This window comes from Ictalurus furcatus, chromosome 28 (assembly GCF_023375685.1).
Source record: "Ictalurus furcatus strain D&B chromosome 28, Billie_1.0, whole genome shotgun sequence".
In the NCBI taxonomy this organism is placed as follows: Eukaryota; Metazoa; Chordata; class Actinopteri; order Siluriformes; family Ictaluridae; genus Ictalurus; species Ictalurus furcatus.
The window spans coordinates 2,204,106-2,224,985 of record NC_071282.1 but is presented as its reverse complement, the minus strand read 5'-3'; the positions used below and the strand labels follow the sequence as shown (position 1 = coordinate 2,224,985).

At 42.6% G+C, this 20,880-nt stretch overlaps 2 protein-coding genes across 2 annotated transcripts in view; one reads left to right on the top strand and one right to left on the bottom strand.

The window, feature by feature from the left end:
• Positions 1 to 2,234: 2,234 nt before the first annotated feature.
• On the bottom strand, positions 2,235 to 4,787 carry chrm1b (cholinergic receptor, muscarinic 1b). Its single transcript, XM_053617504.1, has one exon. The coding sequence runs from the start codon at positions 3,824 to 3,826 to the stop codon at positions 2,306 to 2,308; it is 1,521 nt and encodes a 506-aa protein (XP_053473479.1). The 5' UTR covers positions 3,827 to 4,787; the 3' UTR covers positions 2,235 to 2,305.
• A 7,850-nt stretch (positions 4,788 to 12,637) lies between these two features.
• The window catches only part of myo1ca (myosin Ic, paralog a), a 28,296-nt gene continuing 20,053 nt past the window's right edge, over positions 12,638 to 20,880 (top strand). The window contains 2 exon segments of the mRNA XM_053617465.1: positions 12,638 to 12,777; positions 14,261 to 14,281. Of these exon segments, the coding sequence (XP_053473440.1) occupies positions 12,709 to 12,777; positions 14,261 to 14,281 (90 nt within the window). The 5' untranslated portion in view covers positions 12,638 to 12,708.

Below are 20,880 nucleotides of genomic sequence, written 5' to 3'. Positions count from 1 at the left end.
GTCTTTAGTTCGTTAAAAAAAAACACAACTTCCTCAAGGATCTAATACGAAAGTGAAATGTAGCGTATTAGCGTGTAAGATGGCTCAGGAGACGTTTCGATTGGCTTGTAATCGATTTAAAATGTCCCTTCATGCAAGATTTGTGAATTTTCGAGAATAACGGCTCGTATCTCAGGTTGGTTTCTCGTAGACATTAGATTCGTTGTCGGAACTAGCTAATCCAGTACTGACGCACCGTTCAGCGCGACATGCAATATGGCCAGGTTTTTTTTTCTTTTCCCTTTTCTAAAAATGGACATTAAAAAAAAATCGTGCACTCGACGTTCTGTCTGTTCGGATGATGGTGTTATTTGTCAAGACGGTTACTCTAGTCACTTCCAGCACCTGTCACTTTGACCGTATCCTAGTGTCATTTACAGTTAGAACTGTTTAACCATATGCATGTTTACCTGGTTCCGCCAGTCCAATACACCTGCGCTTATACTCGCCTCTTGTTGCACTCGAAATAACAGTTTTTTTTGTTGTTGTTTGTTTTTTTGCGGGGCGGGGCTAGGGAGCAGTTTTGTAATATTTAGTTCTGCTGTTGTATCAGTAGTCACCTAACCATTGTTAACACAGTAAATGATAAGTTTTTGTTAGTTCAGCTGTTTTAACTTTTAAAAAACATAATTTTTTAAACAGTGGCCATTAATTATAATTTTTTTTTGTTAATTATTTTTGCCTGGTTGTTTTTAAGCAGTTTAATTCATGATGGAATGTTTTTTTTTGTTTGTTTGTTTTTTTTTGCTTTATGGTACAAAATCCTGACTTCTTTTTCTCCAAGGAAAATAAAACCTATTTAGAACTATTATATTTATGCTGTGCTACGTCGACATTTATACTCACCTGTGGCTCTGTGGGATTGTACACACTCGAGGAAAACTAGCGTCACACACATATACGTGTGGGCCTTCCTCGGACTCGCAAAATTGAAGGATTTCCACGAGGCATCACAAAACGAGCTCGGTGGTGGGTTAAGGTTAAGGTTGGAGTGGAAGAACGTGAGTGTCCTACACAGAGCCCTGAACACCTTTTGGGATGAACAGGAACACCGACTGCACCCCAGACCTCCTCGACATCCCAGCATCACTTCCTGTTCTTACTAATGCTCTGAATGAACACGCATCCCCACAGCCGCGCTCCGAAATCTAGCGGATTCCCGAAAGAGTGGAGCTTATAATGACAGTAAAGGGTTAATAAATCCAGAATGGGATGCTCAGCAAGCACTCAATATGGGTGTGATGGTCAAGTGTTCAAACTTTTCGACCGTATCGTATATATTCAAAATGTATGTTTTGGGGATTTTAAGAAAATGACATGATGTAGCAATTATTGACTCGTTTAACTAGTTATAGTTAAATGATTTGGTATGAAGTCTAGTGTAGTGTAGTGTAGTGCTGCCACGGCATGCTTGCTAATGGATAATCAATTCCTCCGCCATTTTTTAAATATAAAATCTGATTATATATCGATTTGTTTGATTAGTTGTCGCAGCCCCACATTTATAATCGAGTCTGTTCATGCTTGTTAATTCTTTGACTTTGAACGCAAACACTGATCTTTTGATCATGACTCTTTACTGAGTTCTTAGATGCCTTTTACATGAATATGAAGCATAACATGGCCATAACTTACAATCCTGTAAAGTTCTTAAATCGTGTTCGTATCGTAATTCATCTCACGAGTTCATAACTAGGAAGGATCCGTAGCGTAGCCCGAGTAATACCGCTGACGGAAAAAAACCCTCAGTGGAACAGTCTGGCTGCGTCGTTCAAAGGGGCCGTGTATAGGAAACACAGGGAGCGGTTGTTATTTTAGTCCTCTTTTCCCGTCCCTCTTGTTTGAAACGGCACACAGCCGAGACGTTCGATTGGTCGATTGGGGGAGGAAAGAAGTTGGGCGCGGATTTAGAAAAACATAACATAACATAGCAGTGCTTCGATAAAACACCAAAAATATCCAAACGTTCCACGTCGTGTATATCCGGCGAAAAAGTCAAAAATGAGAGAATGTTGTTGAGTGAATCGGCTCCTCGTGTTGAGGCTAAGGAATATTATTATACAAACGATGATCCAGAACAAGCTCTATTGTGGATTAAAAACGTTTAACGCCTTTTGTAAAGTCTTGAGGGAAGTCTAAAGATGTCCAATCAATCAGACGGACCGTCTGACCGTCTGGGACGGCTTTAGAAACAAAACTCAAGTTCTTTTTACATCCGTGTTTCCTATACGTTGTTGCGTAAAACACACGGGACACGGTTTGCACATCACACTGTGCTGCATGACTTATTCGGCCTCGCGGAAGCCCGACGGCTCCGGTGACTTGTTTGCCATTTTCTGGCGTCTCCACGGCGACACAGTAGCAGCGTTTTGAAAGTGGCTCGGAAGGACTCGTTACAGAGAGCGTAGCACATGGGGTTAACCGTGCTGTTGACGTAGCACAACCAGTATCCCAGATGCCACAACTTTTCAGGGACGCAGTACGAAATAGAAGCCAAGACCATGATGTTGTACGGCGTCCATGTCAGGATGAAAGCCAATAAGATGGCGCTCAACGTCCGTGCCGCCTTCTTTTCTCGAATGATGTTTATTCGCCTTTTGGTTTTGGGCTGCTTGTGGAGGCCGAGGTCCAGCTGTCTGTTCTTTTTGAGTGGGAGGTGTTTGGAGGGTTGGCTGGACAACGGGTCGGCAACTTGGATGGCTGGAACTTCCTGCTGACTCGCCGATGTCACTTGCAGATCCTTCAGCTTGATCTCTGCGGGATTTGACGCGGACAGCGTCGCCGCTTTGTGGTCTTGTTTTTGCTCTTCCTCGCTCGTCGAAGACGTTGCAGCATCGTCGTCATCCTCATCTTCGATGTTCCAGCTGCTGCTGCTGCATGCCTCCCTGTAATTGATTTCACTCGGTGGTGGCGGCACGGATAGATTTCCCGGAACCAAAGGAAGTTGTTTTTGTCTTGCTGGAAAGCACCCACCTGATGTTTTCCTGGCAAGCTCTGGACCCTTTCTGGGATGTGTCTCAATGGAGCTTCTGAGACTGCTTTGGGTACTGTTGGACCACTTGTTTGCTATCTTCACCGAGCTACTCTGACTGCTACCGACAGACCCGACGAACTTGGAAAGCCCTTTTGCCCTGTTCTCAATCTCCCAGTAAATCCGCCAGTATAGAATGATCATGATGCTGACAGGGAGGTAGAAAGCCGCTATGGCTGTCCCAAAGGTTAAAGAAGGCACTTTTAGAAACGGGATCGAGCAGTCCACCTTGTCCTTCAGTGTTCTTTTTGAATGGGGCCAAAACAAGATCGCAGGGCCCCATAGTACAAACGATATCCCCCACGCTAGTGTGATCAACACTGCAGCTTTTCTGGGCGTCCGTTTGACCCGATACGTCAACGGTCGGGTTACAGAGAAGTACCTGTCGAAGCTAATTACTAGGAGGTTCATGACTGAAGCATTGCTAGCTACATAGTCTAATGCTAGCCAGAGATCGCATGCTAGATGTCCCAACATCCAGCGACCCATTATGATATTGGCTGTGTAGAGGTTCATCGAGACTGTGCCTAGGATTAAATCAGCCACTGCCAAACTCAAGAGATAATAGTTGCTGATGGTTCTTAGTTGCCGGTTGAGCCGGAAGGAGACGAGCACTAACAGGTTACCCAAGATGGTGATGAACGAGAGCGTGCCGGTCACAAGAACGATCAGAACCACTTCCCAAGGCTCATGGCCCCCTAGTGGACCTAGATCTACCGTCGTATTGGATGCCTGGATTTCGCAGGTGTGGCTCATGTTTCCGCCCAAGATGCAACATGAAGTTCTCGAGGAAAAGGCTCATTCTTCATGAGTGTTAGAGAGTTGAGGTCTTGGTGTCGCCGGCTTCTGATTCTTCTGATGAAAGAAAGAAAAGGGATACGGGTAAGTTTTATGTCAAGTGAAATAAAATGTGTTGGGGGCTTGTAAAGGTTTATCAGGACCACACTCTCATAAGAGCATTGGTCCTCTCTGCTTTGATTTCTTTCCTCTCCGTCATACTCATTTATATAAAGTGAGGTAGAATCCAATCTAATCCAATCCCAGCACAACTCTTAGCAGCTGTGTAACAATGGGACGCCGACAGTGCTGGAATTCTCATCGCAACCTCCAAGCTCCCATCAAAACCTGCCAAGCTTCCTTTACCTAACTACTGATTTATTCACATTTAATCAAAGAACAATCGCAATAGCAGCGAAATTTTGTTTTTATCACCGAGCGTGCTTAATCAGGAGTTTCGTTTTACGTGTATGCAGACGTGCACGTCAGTAATAATTGTAGGCTTGCGTGGATATTAATATTGACATACAGGGCTTGCTTGTTTTAAGAAACCTTTATTGTGTAATAAACCCAACCGGTGCATGTTATCACCTCATTCTAGATAAGCGATAGTCCGTCTGATTGCTGCTCGACGCTTCGTCAAAACGACTCCCCGAACGAGAACCAGATCAGCGCCGCGTCACTGTTTTCCTTTTGGCGTATCCCAAATTCATTAGGCGAAGCTCATTAAGAATCCGAAGCGTCTTCCGTGTACCCTGTCTGTTTGATGTACTCGGACCGTGTTGACTCAGACACGTATTAACCCGGCCACATTTACTTTACGATAGGTTGTCTTTTAATAACTGGGGGAAATGAGCTTCACACGTGCCAGTGACGTCTTCGACGTGCGCACGATGTACGTTAGACAGCCGTGTTTCGCCACGTATCCGTATACGGTGGGGTTCAAAATAACGTCAGTGCAATGATTTTGCTGGAAATGTTCAAATCGACTTGCTGGAGAGAGAAGGGAACGAGTTCAAACTCGTGCGATGAATAATATCGAAGTGGTTTTTCCTAACTTGGAGCGCCATGCCGTGTCGTCGCTTAAATTCATGTTCCCAAAAGTCCAGACTGAAGTGGGTCAGTAAACCCTCTGCCGCGCTCGGTTTATTTAACCGGAATAGAGTGCGTCTGGGTTGATACTCCACGCTGATGGTTAATTTGTCTTCTGCTTCGTCGCGGCCGTGTTGTAGCTAATGCCATTTCAAACATTCTCGCATGATTCATGTGTCCTGTTCTTCTAGAGACGGGCTTATTATTTATGATTAAAACACTTTTAATACCATCCCCCCTTGGCAAAGGCACCTCGACGAGAACTCTTTCAAATTCGCCCTCGAACCCCCCAACCGAACACAAATCTGATTTGTTAAATGTTTATTTCTTTTATAGGAAATATTGTTGTTCCCGATCTTACTTAAAAATAGTTTTATGTACCTTTTCGGCAATTATAGTACGCTTTAAATACTGATTTCCGATGCATAATTGGATCGTAGTAACCGTTTAGATAACCGTAAAGATTTAAAACGACACATTACATGGACTTTACTAGGTAAAAGGTACACTCGATGAACCCACAGTTTAGTACCCTTTTTTTTCTGAGGGTGCAAATGTGGTGTACAGGTAAAAAAAAATTATATGTTTTCCCAAGTTACAAAAGGTGTTGATTTCCTCTCAAAGGTACACCACAATATAAAGGTGACTCAGAGGCTTGGGAACTCTTGAGGAACTCTTGAGATCCACGGAAAGTGTTTTTTTTTTTTAAATGTTTAATTGGATAAACATTTTTAAACCCTAAAAGGTGACGTTCGGAACCTTTCGTTGGATGCATATAAACAAATATCCGATCCACAGGGTAAAATCCTGGGTTCTTGCTTTTAAAAAAAAAAAAAAAAAGGTTTACAGGCTACTTTAAATGTATTTTTGGGTGAAGGATAAGTTGTTGACACTTACCATTTTAGAAGATCGCCTGTGTGTCTTTCACTTTCCGGTGGTTGAGAATGTAAAAGCCGACCGTTTCCTCGTCCTGCGTCTGGAATTTTGCACATCTCGCCCACCTGTTTTAGAACTCTCGATGGATATTTCCCAATCGATACTAAACTTTGGGTCCCTTGTAACCCACGTGCCCTATTATAACCATGTTTCTATAACATGCATGCAGTGGATTAGGTTCGAAAAGAAAAGAGGGGGGAAAAAAAGCCCCAACAGCTGAGAGGGCATGAGCGTGCTACAGCGCTGTCCGAACGCGCCAGAGGTTCAGAGCCAACTGTCATCATCCGTGTGAACAGCGCACATGCGCGACTGGTGGAGAGCCGCTGACGAGCTGCAGGTGTCCACGCTTCGTGTTTACCTTGCGCGTACGCCCGTGGTCTATTTCCATACGTAAACAATACAGAGCGCGGCTAATTGAACGAGGTGGCTCGAAGGTAGTTCTTTTTTTTTTTTTTTTAAATAAAAGTGAATCACGTACGTACTTACGTGACAGACGTGATATCAAATATTGCAACAGTACCATGAAGTGAAAGGTTTTTAAATGCATTCTGTTTGCATAATTAGGAGGGACAAAAATCGTTATTTTGCAAGGCAGAATACATTGTTGATACGGGAGCGAGAGAGAGAGAAAGAAGGAGGGAAAGAGGGGTACACAGTGGGTTTGTGAAGCATTGCAAGGTTTTTGTTTATTTGTTTGTTTTTTGTTGCAGTGGTGGAAATCACAACCCGCAATTATTATATTTAGGGGTCCAAGCACCGAAGTTGATTCAGACCTAATGTATACAGTAAAATAGGAAGTTCAGTAATAGAAAGCTCCATGGCTCTAAAAAAAAAATATTATTTGAAACATTTATAACATTTTTGTGAAATAAATCCACACTGTTTGGGTCGGTGGAAGTGGTTGTGCGGTTAAAGGAACCCCCTGGCTTCAAAACATTTGAGAACCACTGCTGTTACGTACTAATAAAAAAGTGTAACATTGAGTTGTACTGGTTTACCGTCTGATCTGATCTTGTTTCGGCCGTGATGTATGATATTCTGATGTTTATGACCTCCCCCCTTTCTACGTGCTACTGTTTACGCTAGGGTGAGCAGTAAACGTTAATCACACCTGGTAACCGTGCGCTGACGTCCAATCGTAGCTAATTTCCTCAGGTGCCATGTTGGACTGTGTATACATAATTACTGTAAAACCTCCTGCATTGTTTGCTTGGCAAACGTATGCGTTATAAAAATTCTCATTTTACCAAAACGTCATAAATCCTGTAACCGAGGGACTGTTTTTGTAATTTCCTCGGGTGTGAGGACGACGCAGTAAACGAGGTTATCCGCCGGTGTGTCCGTTCGAGCGAGGACGCTTTGCTGATCACAACTAATCACAGTTTGTGGTAAAGCGACAAGAACGTTAAAATAATTAATAACGTTACAGGAACGTCTGTCGTGCGATTTGAAATTCCTAACCTGGAATATAGCTTAAAGCAGCGACCAAATAAATATCGGAATCGTCACGCCCACACCAGGCCTCATTTGCGCTGGACGTGAACAAATCGATTCAGAAAAACGTTCCTGTCGGAGAACCCGATTCTGTGCGGATATCCATGAAGGTACGTAGACTCGCTAATGTGAACCTTAGAAAATGTAACTGCAAGTTTAAATTATTGATTGGAGTTGCACTCGTCAACTTAATTAATATTCTGTGAAAGCAATCGTCTTTTCCCCATCTTCAGCTGCCTAGTTTCGGTGACTCTGTGCCCACTGTAGTCTCCTGATTCCTGTTCTTGGAGTGGAACCTAGTGTGAACTTCTACCGTTGTAGCCCAAACGCCTCAAGGTTCAACATGGACTACGTTTACATGGACAGCAATAATCTATTATGGACCTTATTCTGAATAAGACAATATTCTGATTAAGGTGTTTACATGAGTTGCTTTTAGAAGATTCCTTTCGTGTTCCCGTTTTACATGTTCTAGAACATGGATCGATTAACAGCACACGTGATTACTTACCATACATGTCATTACTTCGAGTATCAGTAATCAGAAATCGCTGTTTACATGGTAGTTCCTTAATCAGAGCATTGTATTAATCAGGTTAATAATGGATTATTGTTGTCCATGTAAGTGTAGTGATTGTCTTGTGTCCTGAGATGCTTTTCAGCTCAGCGTGGTTGTAATGGGTGCTTATTTGAGTTACCGTAGCCTTCCCGTCAGCTCGAACCAGTCTGGCCCCTGATCTCACTCTCATATCAACAAAGCTTTTACTGGATGGGTTTTTTTTCTCCGTTTCCGCACCACTCTAGAGACTCCTTGGTGTGAAAATCCCAGGAGCTCAACAGTTATTGAAATACTCAAACTGGCGCCAACAGCCATGCCGTGGTCAAAGTCAGTGAGATCATCATGATGATTGACTTGAAAATGAACTAAAGCTCTTGACCCGTATCTATATGACTATGCGTTTGTGCTGCAGCCAGACGATTGGCCGACAGGATAATTACACGTACGCTTGAGCACATGTACATATAACAACGCATGTAATAAAGTAGTAATAAATAGGCGGTTATATGAAAATAATCAGCACCGCCTGTCCAATCAGAATTGAGCATTAAACAGCACTGTGTTTAAATATAAACAGTACATTCAGTGGAGAGAGAATGGTATGGTGATCACATATGAAGTGTGTGTGTGTGGTGTCGGAGACCACGCAGTGTTGCGATGGCCAAGAGACTCGAGTGTTTATGAAATACCGTGGGCTTTAGTTTGCTGAGGAGGAAGAAGGATGGTTCGGGTTTTAGAGCTCCATACACAAGCGAGTGTGTGTAAGAATGCGTGTGTTCAACGATTCTGTCTTTCGTCTTGGCAGTCATGAGACTCTAATACAAGCAAAAGTGAGGCGTAGCTGCCCACTTCCATACACACACACACACACACACACGTCTCATTCCAGCACGGTCCTCGTGCGGATTCTGTTCTGCTCTGTTCAACATCAGTTGTGTGATCTGTTTGTTCCCCTAAAATCTATTTATGGCTTGTGTGTGTGTGTGTGTGTGTCTGCGTCATTCTCACTCGCAAGTTTCAATCCACAAGCGTGGGCAAATATTTTGAATAAGTCATGCTAATATTTTTTCAGAATTACTGTCAGTGTTGTTTTTATCATGAGGGGTGGGGGTGTGTGTGTGTGTGTGTGTGTGTGTGTGTGTGTGTGTATATATATATATATATATATATATATATATATATATATATATATATATATATATATATATATATATATATATATATATATATAATATAATATAAAATATAAAAAATACCCCCCCCAGATATTAACATATATTTATGATTCCTCTAGCAAGATTTTCCCACTCTTTCTTCCAAAAAACTTTCTAGGTATAAATAAATGATGGTAAGGGCTTCTCTTGTGCACAGTGTGCTGATTCAGGTCTGGGATCGGGCTGGCCAGTCAAAAACATCCATCTTCTTTTCACTAATCCATTCCTTTGTCGAGTCGGACGTATGCTTCGGGTCGTTGTCGTGCTGAAAGGTGAGATTCCTTTTCATCTTCAGCTTAGTAGCAGACACCTGAAGGTTTTGCACTAAAATCGACAGGTATTTGTAGCTATTCGTGATTCTCTCCACCTTGTTAAAAGCCCCAGTTCTGGCTGAAGAAAAGCAGCCTCGAAGCATGATGCCGCCACCACCATGCTTCACCGTGGGAATGGTGTTCTTTTGGTGATGTGCTTTTCTTTCTTTTTTTTTTACACGAAACATACCTTTTTGGAATTGGTCTCATCAGGCCATAACACGTTTTACCCACATGGTTTGGGGTGATTTAGTTGGGCTTGGATGTTTTTTGTGAGAAAGGCCTTCCATCTAGCCGTCTTACCACATAGCCCAGGCATCTGAAGAATATGAAAGATTGTTGTCACAAGCGGAGAGCAATCAGATGTTCCTGCAGTTCCTTTAATGTTGCCGTAGGTCTCTTAGCAGCCTCCCGGGTAAGTTTTTGTCTCGTTCTTTTGTACATTTTGGAAGGACGTCCTGTTCTTGGTGACGTCACTGCGGTGCACTATTTTCTCTATTTGTTGTTGATGGCCTTTACAGTGTTCCATGGTGCAGCTAATGTTTTGGGATTTTTTTTATACCCCTCTCCCAATCGGTGCCTTTCAACAAATGAGATAACCGTGCATGCTTTGTAAGCTCTTTGAGGACCATGGCTTCAGCAGTCAGATGAAACCAAGAAGCTGTGAAGAAAATCCTACAGAAACGGCCGGTCTTTGTTTGGGGTTAATGAGAATCATTTCATTGAGGACATGATTTGTTCATTCTGAACACAGCCACACTCCAGCCACCAGATTATTGTCACTTTTTTTTTCCCCCCCCTAAAATGTTTCTTATTGTTTTTCACTTAATTTTTATACAGTGTGATATCACATTGAGGCTGGGGAATGTTCTGAGACGATTGATATTGGTTTCATTTCTTTCTTTCTTTTTTACATCACAGAAACCTGCTATTTTAATGGGGGTGTGTAGACTTTTTTTAAAAAAAATTTTTATATCCACTATAAGATTTTAAAACCATTTTAATCATACAGAGCCTGAGCTTAAAATGAAAAACAAAATAATGAAGAAAAAAAAGCCTCATGAAAACATACAAAATGAAACTATAACACTTAAGGAAAGCTGAAAAGTTACTGAGGGCTTGGTCTTGGATGTCAGTGTTTCACTGAGGAGGTTTTCTCTATAAGCTTAGCATCAAGGACTCAACAGTAGAGGGCAGTAGAGGTACGTTCTCATGACAAAAATGCACTCACTGGATTTTCCAAACTCAAATTCATCTTCTCTCTTTCTCTGTTAGTATATGAACTGTATGAGATCCAGTACACTCTTGAAATCCCAGCGATTACTATAATACATAGTGTCCAAACAATGATGGGGTGTGTGGTTTAGGACGTCCACGGTGGACTGGTGACAGTAAGATGGACGTTCATGCAATATAATGTGCTGTTGTAGGAATCACAGGGTGGTGTGATGTGGGCTGACGTGAATTAGAGTTACTGTCGACCACCCTGAGGCTGATTAATGTTCCTATAACTGAACATCCTGAAATGTTTTATTCCTCTTGTACTACGTTTTTGTCGGGTTGTCTGGGTGTCCGTCTGAGATTCTCGTGAACAGCGTGAGATCTCAAGAACGACTGATAACTAGAACGTCAGTAGGCTTTATACGGAATTACCGTTGTACCCAGCAGATGAACCGGTTCGATTTTTGAAACTGATCCAAACAGGGTCAAGGTCACAGCCAAGGTCAAATGCTCCAAAATAGTTTTTCTTCAACAGCTTCCTTCATGTTGGAAGTATATTTTAAGGGGATTTGAGGCCTACAGATTACCAACCAGAAGGACTAGTTGCAGTTGGAATCAAGTTAATAAGACGGAACACACACACGCACACACAAAACATAAACAACTTTGTCTTGTAGATTAGATTAGATCCAGCTTTGTCATCTGAACCAGACGATGTCTGAAAACATAGTTACAGATTTACCTCTGATTCTTACAAAAGCTCTGACACTGGAGACTCCTTCCTTAAATCTTAAACAAACATTTTCCTTACTGCAAGTCCATGTCTACTTTGTTACTATGCTTCATACACTATATAACCAAAATAACAGTCCTATGGCATTTTTATTTCATGTTTCATTTCTGTAATCATGTGTTATGCATGTATATATATATATGTGTGTGTGTGTGTGTGTGTGTGTGTGTGTGTGTGTGTGTGTCTGGCACACTACAGTTCCAATAATAAAACTGAAAGTAATAAGTGTTGAATTGAGACCAAACCAAAAACAATAGGTCGTGTCCCATAGCTGTCCACGCGGAAGGAGGCGTAAAAATAACACTTTTTTTTTTTTAAGTGAATAACAGGAAACCATTTGTGAAAACTGTAAATGTGTAGGGTGTGGAGAATCTCTGGCAAAAATTAATAAATAAATAACAAAATAACAAAATCCCATGCAAAGAAGGCAACTGCAGCAAACAACCCCAGAAAGTCAGAGAACCGGAGCGCTCGCGCTACTTACAGAGCGTTATCAGAGGCACGTTTTCATCAGGTATTCTCTGTTTTTTAAAATTATTATTATTATTATTATTATTATTATTACTGTTTTTTATCATTTATTTATTTGGAAGCAATAAAGTACTAAATAGCGCGAGCACTTAGTCACGTGGTCGCTCGAGCCGCTCCAGGTGAAGTGAAATGTGAAGCGCGCGCTCGGATCAGCGCGCGAGCTTCGTCAGCGTGGCGTAACGGTCGTCTCTGGCAGAGCTCGAGCCTTCAACTGACAAGCAAGGTAAATAAAAACAACAATAACACCACAATAAATCAAATTAACGCTCTAAAAACGAATATTTGACCTTTAAAAGCTTTAGCTTTACTTTTCAATGCTCGTTTTATCGGCTGAGATGAATGACTTATCCGCTGGAAACGGAAATGTTCCGAGTTCAGTTTTCCTGTCAGGAATGATGCTAACCTTTTCACCTATTTAAGTTGAATTTAATATGTGTATATAAGTAAATATATACAAAAATATGTCCATGAATGGATTTTGGAAGTTTTTGAAAGGAAGGTCTTGTGTTTTAAAATGTTTCAAACCTGTTTTTATACCTGTTTGTTTGTTTGTTTGTTTGTTTTTTCAGTAGAAATGTAAGCTCAGGTGGCTAAGGGTTTTTTTTTTTAAACGTTAGCAGAGGTTATTAGCATAATAAGAGATAAAAACAAGTCAAATTAAATAAGGTGAGAGATCCCTTCTAACTTGAGCATCTCCTCGACAGAATATAATGCCTTTAATACTTTTTATTTATTTTAGATTCTGTTACAGGTTGTGGGAGGAGCTAAGGATACCCCAGGTGAGTCTGTTAGTAAGACTTATTAGTATTATTATTTTAGTTAGTTAGCTGCCAGTGTCATATGATTATATGCAGCTTCCTTCAATAATATTGGCACCCTGGGTAAATATGAGCAAAGAAGACGGCGAGAAATCGTCTTTATTGTTGTTGTATCTTTTGTTCAGAGAAACTTCACGAAAATACTCTCCTGTCATGGATATCAAACAATTGAAAACACAACACGGGTTTATCAAAAAAATAAATAAATAAATAAATCTTTGTTAAATTTAGGTGTGCAACAATTATTGGCACCGTTTTAGTCAACACTTTCTGCTGCCTCGCTTTGCCGAGATAACAGCTCCGAGTCTTCTCCTAACCCCCCCAGATGAGACGGTTTCCAATATCATTTATGGATGGAAAATTCATATTAATAACCCAGTTTGGCGAATTTGAGGTAATTTGTCGTTCTAATTACCTGGAAACTTCGAACCGAGACCAAAACAAACATTATACATACTATAATCCAGGCTTCCCTCAGGTTTATCCTTATTTTGTATTTTAGGAGAGAATAGCTCATTGGGTTAAAAGCACAGTTAGAGATTTCCCAAAAGTTGTGTTGTATGCTCTTGCTTACTGTGTCCAATCTCAGATGAGAGTTTCTACGTGTTTGAATCAGTCACGCAAGGCATGTGATATCACAATATGGTGCAATATTAATATGCAAAATATGGTATTTTATCCATAGTGCAGCTCTAGTGCTAAATCTGATCTACACACACTCTCTCTCTCGTTCTAACAAACACTTCATTGTGCTCCTGTGTAACAACCTCAGTGGGAACCAGGGTGGAGATCCAAAAAAAACAAAAAAGCTCAAACCCTAAATGGATCTGCACGGTTCTTAAGGCATTTCTCAACGGAAACATGCATTCCACATTTAGTTGGTTGACGTCACTGGAATGCTTCTGAACATACGTGTATGCGAAGCCCCACGACATTCAGTCTACGACACCGAATTCAGGTGGTCACCGTGCACCCCCAGGACCAAATCTTTCACGTCGTCGTGTGTTGGTCTGTTGATTTGTTTTGTAAAAATAACTGGTGTGCTTCTGAACTGCTTGGCAATGAACACATTGGCGTTTCCTGAAGTTTTGGGAGCTCTCGGGATCGCGTTGAACTCTGCTTCCTGACTCCGGCCCACAAAGCCGTCACAGATTGTTACGGAACAGAGAACCCCACCCTAAGTCGAGAACTCCTTTCATCTGTGTATGAAGGACTGGTGTCTCTACAGACAGTGTGTTTAAAAACTCAAAAGGTCGTGACAAAATGGTTACGTATATATATATATATATATATATATATATATATTTTAACAAAACTATATTTAATGCAAATATTGGCACCTTAAATGGACTTCCTGTATAACTCTGGTATCAATATAATTATATAAGATGATTCTTCTCATGCAGTCTTAAAGCTAAATCGTGTCCTTTCTGTTTCTTTCCAGCACGGCATGACGGCAAGGACGGTAGGTGTGGCTGATGTGTACGCCAGCCAGCGTTCTCTGCCCCTTTCCCTCCATCATTTATACCCCAGTTTAAAACTGCAGCAGCGTGAACAAGCACCGGGTTTTGCTCTAGCAATTTAACATCAGCTCGCGAGGCCGTGTACAACACACAAACCCCCGATTCCAAGAAAGTCGGGACGCTGTGTACAATGTAAATCAACGGTAAATAAAAACAGAACGCTGCGATTTGCGGATCTCGCAAACCCGTACGCTGTTCACAATAGAATATAGAAAACATATCGAATGTTTAAACTGAGGAAATTTTCCGTTTTAAGGAATAAATAAGGTAGTTTTGAATTGCGTTAAGTGTTAGTGAAAAGAAACAGCTGGAGGAACATTTTGCAACTAATTAGGTAACAGAGGCGGAGACTCTCAGAAGAGTCCCAACTTTTTTGGAATTAGGGTTGTACCTGGTGCTGCTGTGCCGTCTAATGATCAACTGGTGAGCGAGGGGAAAGGAAGTGTGTGTGTGTGTGTGTGTGTGTGTGTCAGTGCTCGCTGAATTGAAGTGATCTCCTGTGCGATAGTCTCTCTGCATGCACGCTTCACTGCTCCACGCTCACGAATAGCTTTGTGTGTGTTCAATTCATGATCCCTTGAGCTCACGTTGGCGATGACACTCGCTGATACCGCCCTGCGCGCTCAGGTTCGGCTGCCCTCGCTCTGCTTAAAAGGACCTTTCCTTTGTGAGCGTCCTGACACGCGTGAACGCAGGTACAAGACGAGAGCGTAGGGTTTTCAGGGCCTCGCTTCAGGGTCTACTGTCGGACGTGGTCGGACCTGCGAGTGTCATTAATTCCCATCGAACATGAGCAGGTCCAGGAGTCGAGCATCTTCTGGACAAACGAGCAGGACCTGGATTGCTAAGCTGCTAGAGCAAAGCATTAGAGAACTAAGAGGAACTCGTATGAGATCCTCGTCCAAGGTTCTTCCTCTTCTAGACTAGTAAGAGTCTGGGGAATGGAGAGGGACATTTATTTCACAACCCGCCTTCATATTAGTCTAAAAAATCCATCATTTCAGACATCCTTAGGGACACAGCTCGAGTGTGTGTGTGTGTGTGTGTGTGTGTGTGTGTGTGTGTGTGTGTGTGTGTGTGGTAAGATCATGGTTTGGAAGAAATGAGACATTGACGCAACTTGGCTTCCCTGACTGAATATAAAACTGTAACCCTGAGCCAAAGATCCAACCTGATACACACAGAGAAAGTGTGTGTGTGTGTGTTTGTGTGTGTGTTTTGGTGTGTAAGGATTAAAAACAAAGATGGTTTTGTGTGTAGTGTTGTTTACCATGGATTTCATCATATTTTTATCATAAGACCGGTTATGTAAAACCTCTGCGTGTGTGTGTGTGTGTGTGTGTGTGCGCGCGCACAAGTGTATTTGTTGCTGGTCTCCATGGTTACCCTGCCAATCATCACAGTGTGCTGGCCATGACCATTGCCATGAATAATTTATTCTCCCCTGCTGTGTGTGTGTGTGTGTTGACCTTTTATCTCTTGAAGTGTTCACATTGCTTCAATTAAGCAGCTGTCATGAATCTCATAAATACGGGTCACGACGAAGATGGCGGTGATCACGCCGACGGTGAACAGTTTCCAGTCGATAAACCGTACCGTAGCGGACCAGACGCAGGTCTCGGTGGTAACACATCCAGTAGTGAGGTGGACGAGCGATAAATTCCTTAGCTAGACCACCGGTCAAGCTGTGTTTCGGTTGCTCGGATGACGTAATGAAGTGTAGCGAGCTAGTGCATTAAAACAGATACAAGTGAGTAGATAAATTCATGTGTAAGGGATGACTCGGCCACAGCCATTATCCTTTTCGTGCCCTCAAGAAAAAGTCTGCGAGTCACTGGAGAACACTCGGCTATACTTGGTAGGAGAAGTTATTATTAACTGAGCCTTTATTTTCTCTTGAAATGTTTTGCCTGAGGGCAGATATCGCTTTCCTCAGAGTGCGTTACGCACAGCAGCTGAGTCTACGCGTCTTAGAGGGAGCACGTGTTAAACTTCATGACTCATAGCGGTGCCGTATGTGTCCGGTGGTTTTTATTGGCTGGTGTTGGTCGTTGACCCCAGGGCTTCTTCGAAGATGTTGACCCCCAGGGCAGCGGCGACTTGGTGAAATCAGGACGTGCTCATTGTGAGCACGTGGTAGGAGGAGAGGGGAGATTTAAACAAGCTTTTGATCAATTCGTTTCTGTCCTAAGGCGTAACGTAAGCAACAGACACCGCCGTCAGGAGGATCCCCCAAGCATGGGAGGGGTTTATAGGGCTATGAACATATTTGCATCTATCAGTTATCTCATGGCTTCCCAAATATTATTTTCCTCTCAAATCTAAGTACAGTAGTGGGTAATGGGAATAATAATAGTAAGAAAAAAAGTTCACGTGCAATTCTTCTTTAACGTTGTCCCAAATACAAAGAGCAGACCGACTTTATATCAGTAGCATAAATCCAGCCCGAGTGTCCTCCTGTGAAACTCTAAACTCCTCTAAACTCAGGGCCGTGACGGCGTTTTCACAGTATCCACGGTAACACGGTCGCATGCGCTGAATATCGCGATTCATTGTAGAACCGATAACCGGCGCTGGCCTGCTCTGAAAGACACGCACTGTAGATTACGAGTGTTTCTGCACAGGAACGGCAATATGTTTTTGCACACCAATGTGTCCTGGCATGTGAGGGAGTGGGGGAGAGATGGAGCGAGGGAGGGAGGGAGGGAGAGAACGGGAGGGGTGGAAAGGAAAGGGGAAAAATGCGCTCAGGCGGAGTCATGGGATTTGTTTGGAGCTTTTGGATACACTCATGCTCGATGGGATGACGGCCACCGCAGACACTTAGTGGATTTTTCTGGAATCTGTTTTCGGTTCTTTTCTTCGTTTTTGAACCCGTGTCGTCTTTCCTCTCTCTCTCGCTCTCTCTTTCTCTCCCGCTCGCTACGGATGAAGTTTTTCTTTTTGGGTTTTCCCTTTTATTTGTTGTTCGAGGAGTGACTCATCCCAGCTGTTCTCACGTTCCAGGAGAGAGAGAGAGGGAGAGGGAGAGAGAGGGAGAGGGAGAGAGGGAGCAGAACGGGGAGCGGTGTAATTGAAATCTGCTCATTATAGAGGGTTGTGTGCGTTACTGTGTTTTTCCGTCGGAGAGAGGGAACACGTTCGCGTCAGAGAGAGAGAGAGAAGGTGGGGATAGAGCATGCTCGAGTAAGATGATGAAGGATTTCTGTGTGTAGAAAAGTTGGTCAAGTTTGACGGTGTGTATCAGGGTGTGTTGGGTAGAGGATTTCAAAGGATGAGCCGTCTGTGAGGAGATGCGCACACACACACGCACACACACACACTGAGGTGCTGCTGACGGTCTGTCAAACAAGCTCGTTGGATTATTAGGGACGGACTGCAGAAAAAAAGGATTACTGAAAGAGAGAAAATGCGGCAAAAAGGAGAAAACGAGAGAAGGATGAGGTACTTTGGCAGGGTAAGACCAGCTTTAAAAACTTTCTGTTCTCTCTCTCTCTCTCTCTCTCTCTGTTTGTTCCTGTGTGTGTGTGGATTAGGGTTAGATAGACTGAGGGTTAAGGTTACTGAGATTAGGGTTAGATATATTGAGGGTTAAGGTTACTGAGATTAGGATTAGGCGTACTCAGGGTTAAGGTTACTGAGATTAGGGTTAGATAGACTGAGGGTTAAGGTTACTGAGATTAGGGTTAGATATATTGAGGGTTAAGGTTACTGAGATTAGGATTAGGCGTACTCAGGGTTAAGGTTACTGAGATTAGGGTTAGATAGACTGAGGGTTAAGGTTACTGAGATTAGGGTTAGATAGACTGAGGGTTAAGGTTACTGAGATTAGGGTTAAATATATTGAGGGTTAAGGTTACTGAGATTAGGGTTAAATATATTGAGGGTTATGGTTACTGAGATTAGGGTTAGATAGACTGAGGGTTAAGGTTTGTGCAAGTGCTTTGGGCAGTGTTGAATGTATGTTAGTTTTACTTGTGTGTGTGTGTGTGTGTGTGCACGAGCCAGCATGTGTTCTGCAGCCCTTGGCCATTGCTCCGTTACCCTTTTGTACTGTCTGGAGATGATTTCAGGGATTTGCCTTCTTTCATAATCTTGAGCACTAAATCGTTTCCCACAATCCCAGTCAGCGAGTACACGCAGCGCAGCACAGTGCGGAGGAGGGAGTCCACCGTAAGTGCCCAGGACACCGTGCCCTCGCCAGAGCCGCGTAGCGGAACCAAAGCCCCTTATATGGAAAAGCCGAGAAGCCCACAGCCAAATTCTCCTAAGACAGCCTCTCTTGCAGGACCTTCGATGATATCTGAGCACAGAGTGCACGTGTTCACAGAGAAAAGTTCTACAGTACGAAGATGGGTTTGCCAAAATGATAACGTGTCAGCGATGGACACTTTTTTTTTTCTTTTTCTTTTTTTTTTTTAAGTAGTGAATTTTAATAAGCTCTCATAAACAAATGCACACGTACTCGAGATTAATAGAGTAAATACTTTACACTAACACTCGGTCATGGCATCCAGATTAAGACTCATTATGTGTCAGTGAGGAATCTTATACCACAGTGCTGCTGGATTCTCCAGTCTGATTGCTCAGAAGGCGTGGCTTCATTTTCCATAACAGCAGCTTGGATTGAATAGAAAATAACACGCATTATCATCTACAGTTACGTTTTAGGAGGATTTTGCATCGCATAAATACTCAGAAATATCAATATTTAAAAGTTTTTTTTTTTTTTAAATTATAGCGTTTGGAACCGTCTTTAAAATAGCTGACGTTCCTCTAGCAACTCACAAGCTCCTACACACAAGCTCTGTTGTTTGAGCGTTTAATCCCAGGTCTGAGTTCTGAAAAGTGTTTCCATATGAATGTTGTATGAATCAAGATGTTTCAGTGATGCAGATTTGCCACGCACGGTTCCTACCTGGAAAAGGAAAAAGCCCGTGTGCTGGAATCACAGTGCAGATGTGTGCGCTAAATCTACCAAGACATTAAAAAAAAAACCCAAACCCAACACTGTAGGTGTAAATCTAGCGCAGGATACAAGAGATGTTGTTTCTTTATTTAGCTTCCGTGAGGTTTGGACAACGTAGCGCTACGAAGGAAAAATCCAGCACGTGTTATGAAGGTGAATAAGAACCTCAAATCAACCACGTTTCTACTCGGTGATAAGTTTTAACGAAGCGTGTCAAACGAACGCAAACAGGAGCTGACCGTTACACGTTAATTAAAGTTTGCGTGTAAGGACCGTGCGTGCGCACAACTCCACACAATGCACGTTGAGAAATTGCTCACGGAGACGCCGATTTGCATAAAGAAACGCCCACAATTTGCTATATATGGGGAAAAACAACACCCTTCGTCTTTAGCATGTCCAACGAACCTCATAAAGGTGCAATAGTCAACGTTTTTTTCTTGCTGATACAAATAATGTGGAAGATTCTGTAGAAATGATCAAAAAATAATAGTTTAAGCCGTTGTCTCAGGACAAGTTGTCTCAGAACAAAACCCCAGTTTGGAAATCTGCTTTCTGGTCTGTAACGTTTTGTTTGTATTTAGATTGGCCTCTTGTCAGTCTTTGAATTTGAATTTTAAAAAAAAAAAATTGGGACACGCCCCCCCAACGCACCTTCACAAATCATCATGAGGAGAAGTCGCGTGTTTAACTATAGTCGTAACTCGGCTTTCGATCGGTCGAACATCTCGAAGGAGTCCTCGCTATTGCCGGAACAGTAAGTTTTAGGGGCGGGGCTTTGTGAGCATGGGTGGAAATGTGGGCGGGTTCAAGGAATAATAAAAAAAAAGTAGAAAAAATTCAAATCTTATTCAGACTTGAACCGACGTAACCGTTAGTTAGAGAATATTTTTCACAGATCTTACCTAAGGCAAAGGTCTTTAAATGTTTTGTTATTTGTGTGTGTGTGTGTGTGTGTGTGTTTTTCTGTCACAGTCAGACAGAAAATAAAAAAGTGCTGTGGTTTTTTTTTTTCCCCTCACTCGGATGAAAACCTGTGTAGCGTGTAAGGCGGTGTGTTATGATATCCAGGCCTGCGCACTTAAGATTCCACTCGTGTCTTTTAATAAATCAGTAATTCTCCATTAAACGTGACGGTCTCCTTCGCTCTCGGGCAGAATTCGTCTTCGCCTTCCAGTCGTAACCGCTTGGCCTTCTGGTCAGCAACAGGTTGGAGCTGTGAGTCCTCTCATGCAAAACTGTCATGTTAACAGCTCGGACTTGTTGCTCGGACGGGGGGCAGGAAGGGTTCGAACGGGGAAGCGTCGAAACCACCAGTGGGTCAAGTGATAGACGTGACGTGACGTAACGTAAGAACCGTGCAGCAACGTGGTGCGTTTCCCATTCCAAATTAGACTTCCAAACAAGAACTTCCAAAACCTAAACCTCTCTCAACACGACTCAACCCTCATTCTGTGCACCAGAGAATTTACGACTTTCCAAACGTTTTCCCGTTTTTCTTCCTGTGCAGTAGGAACAAGGACAATTTGTGATGGAGATGCGCGGCACGTCTGGAGACCTCGAAAGAGAGAG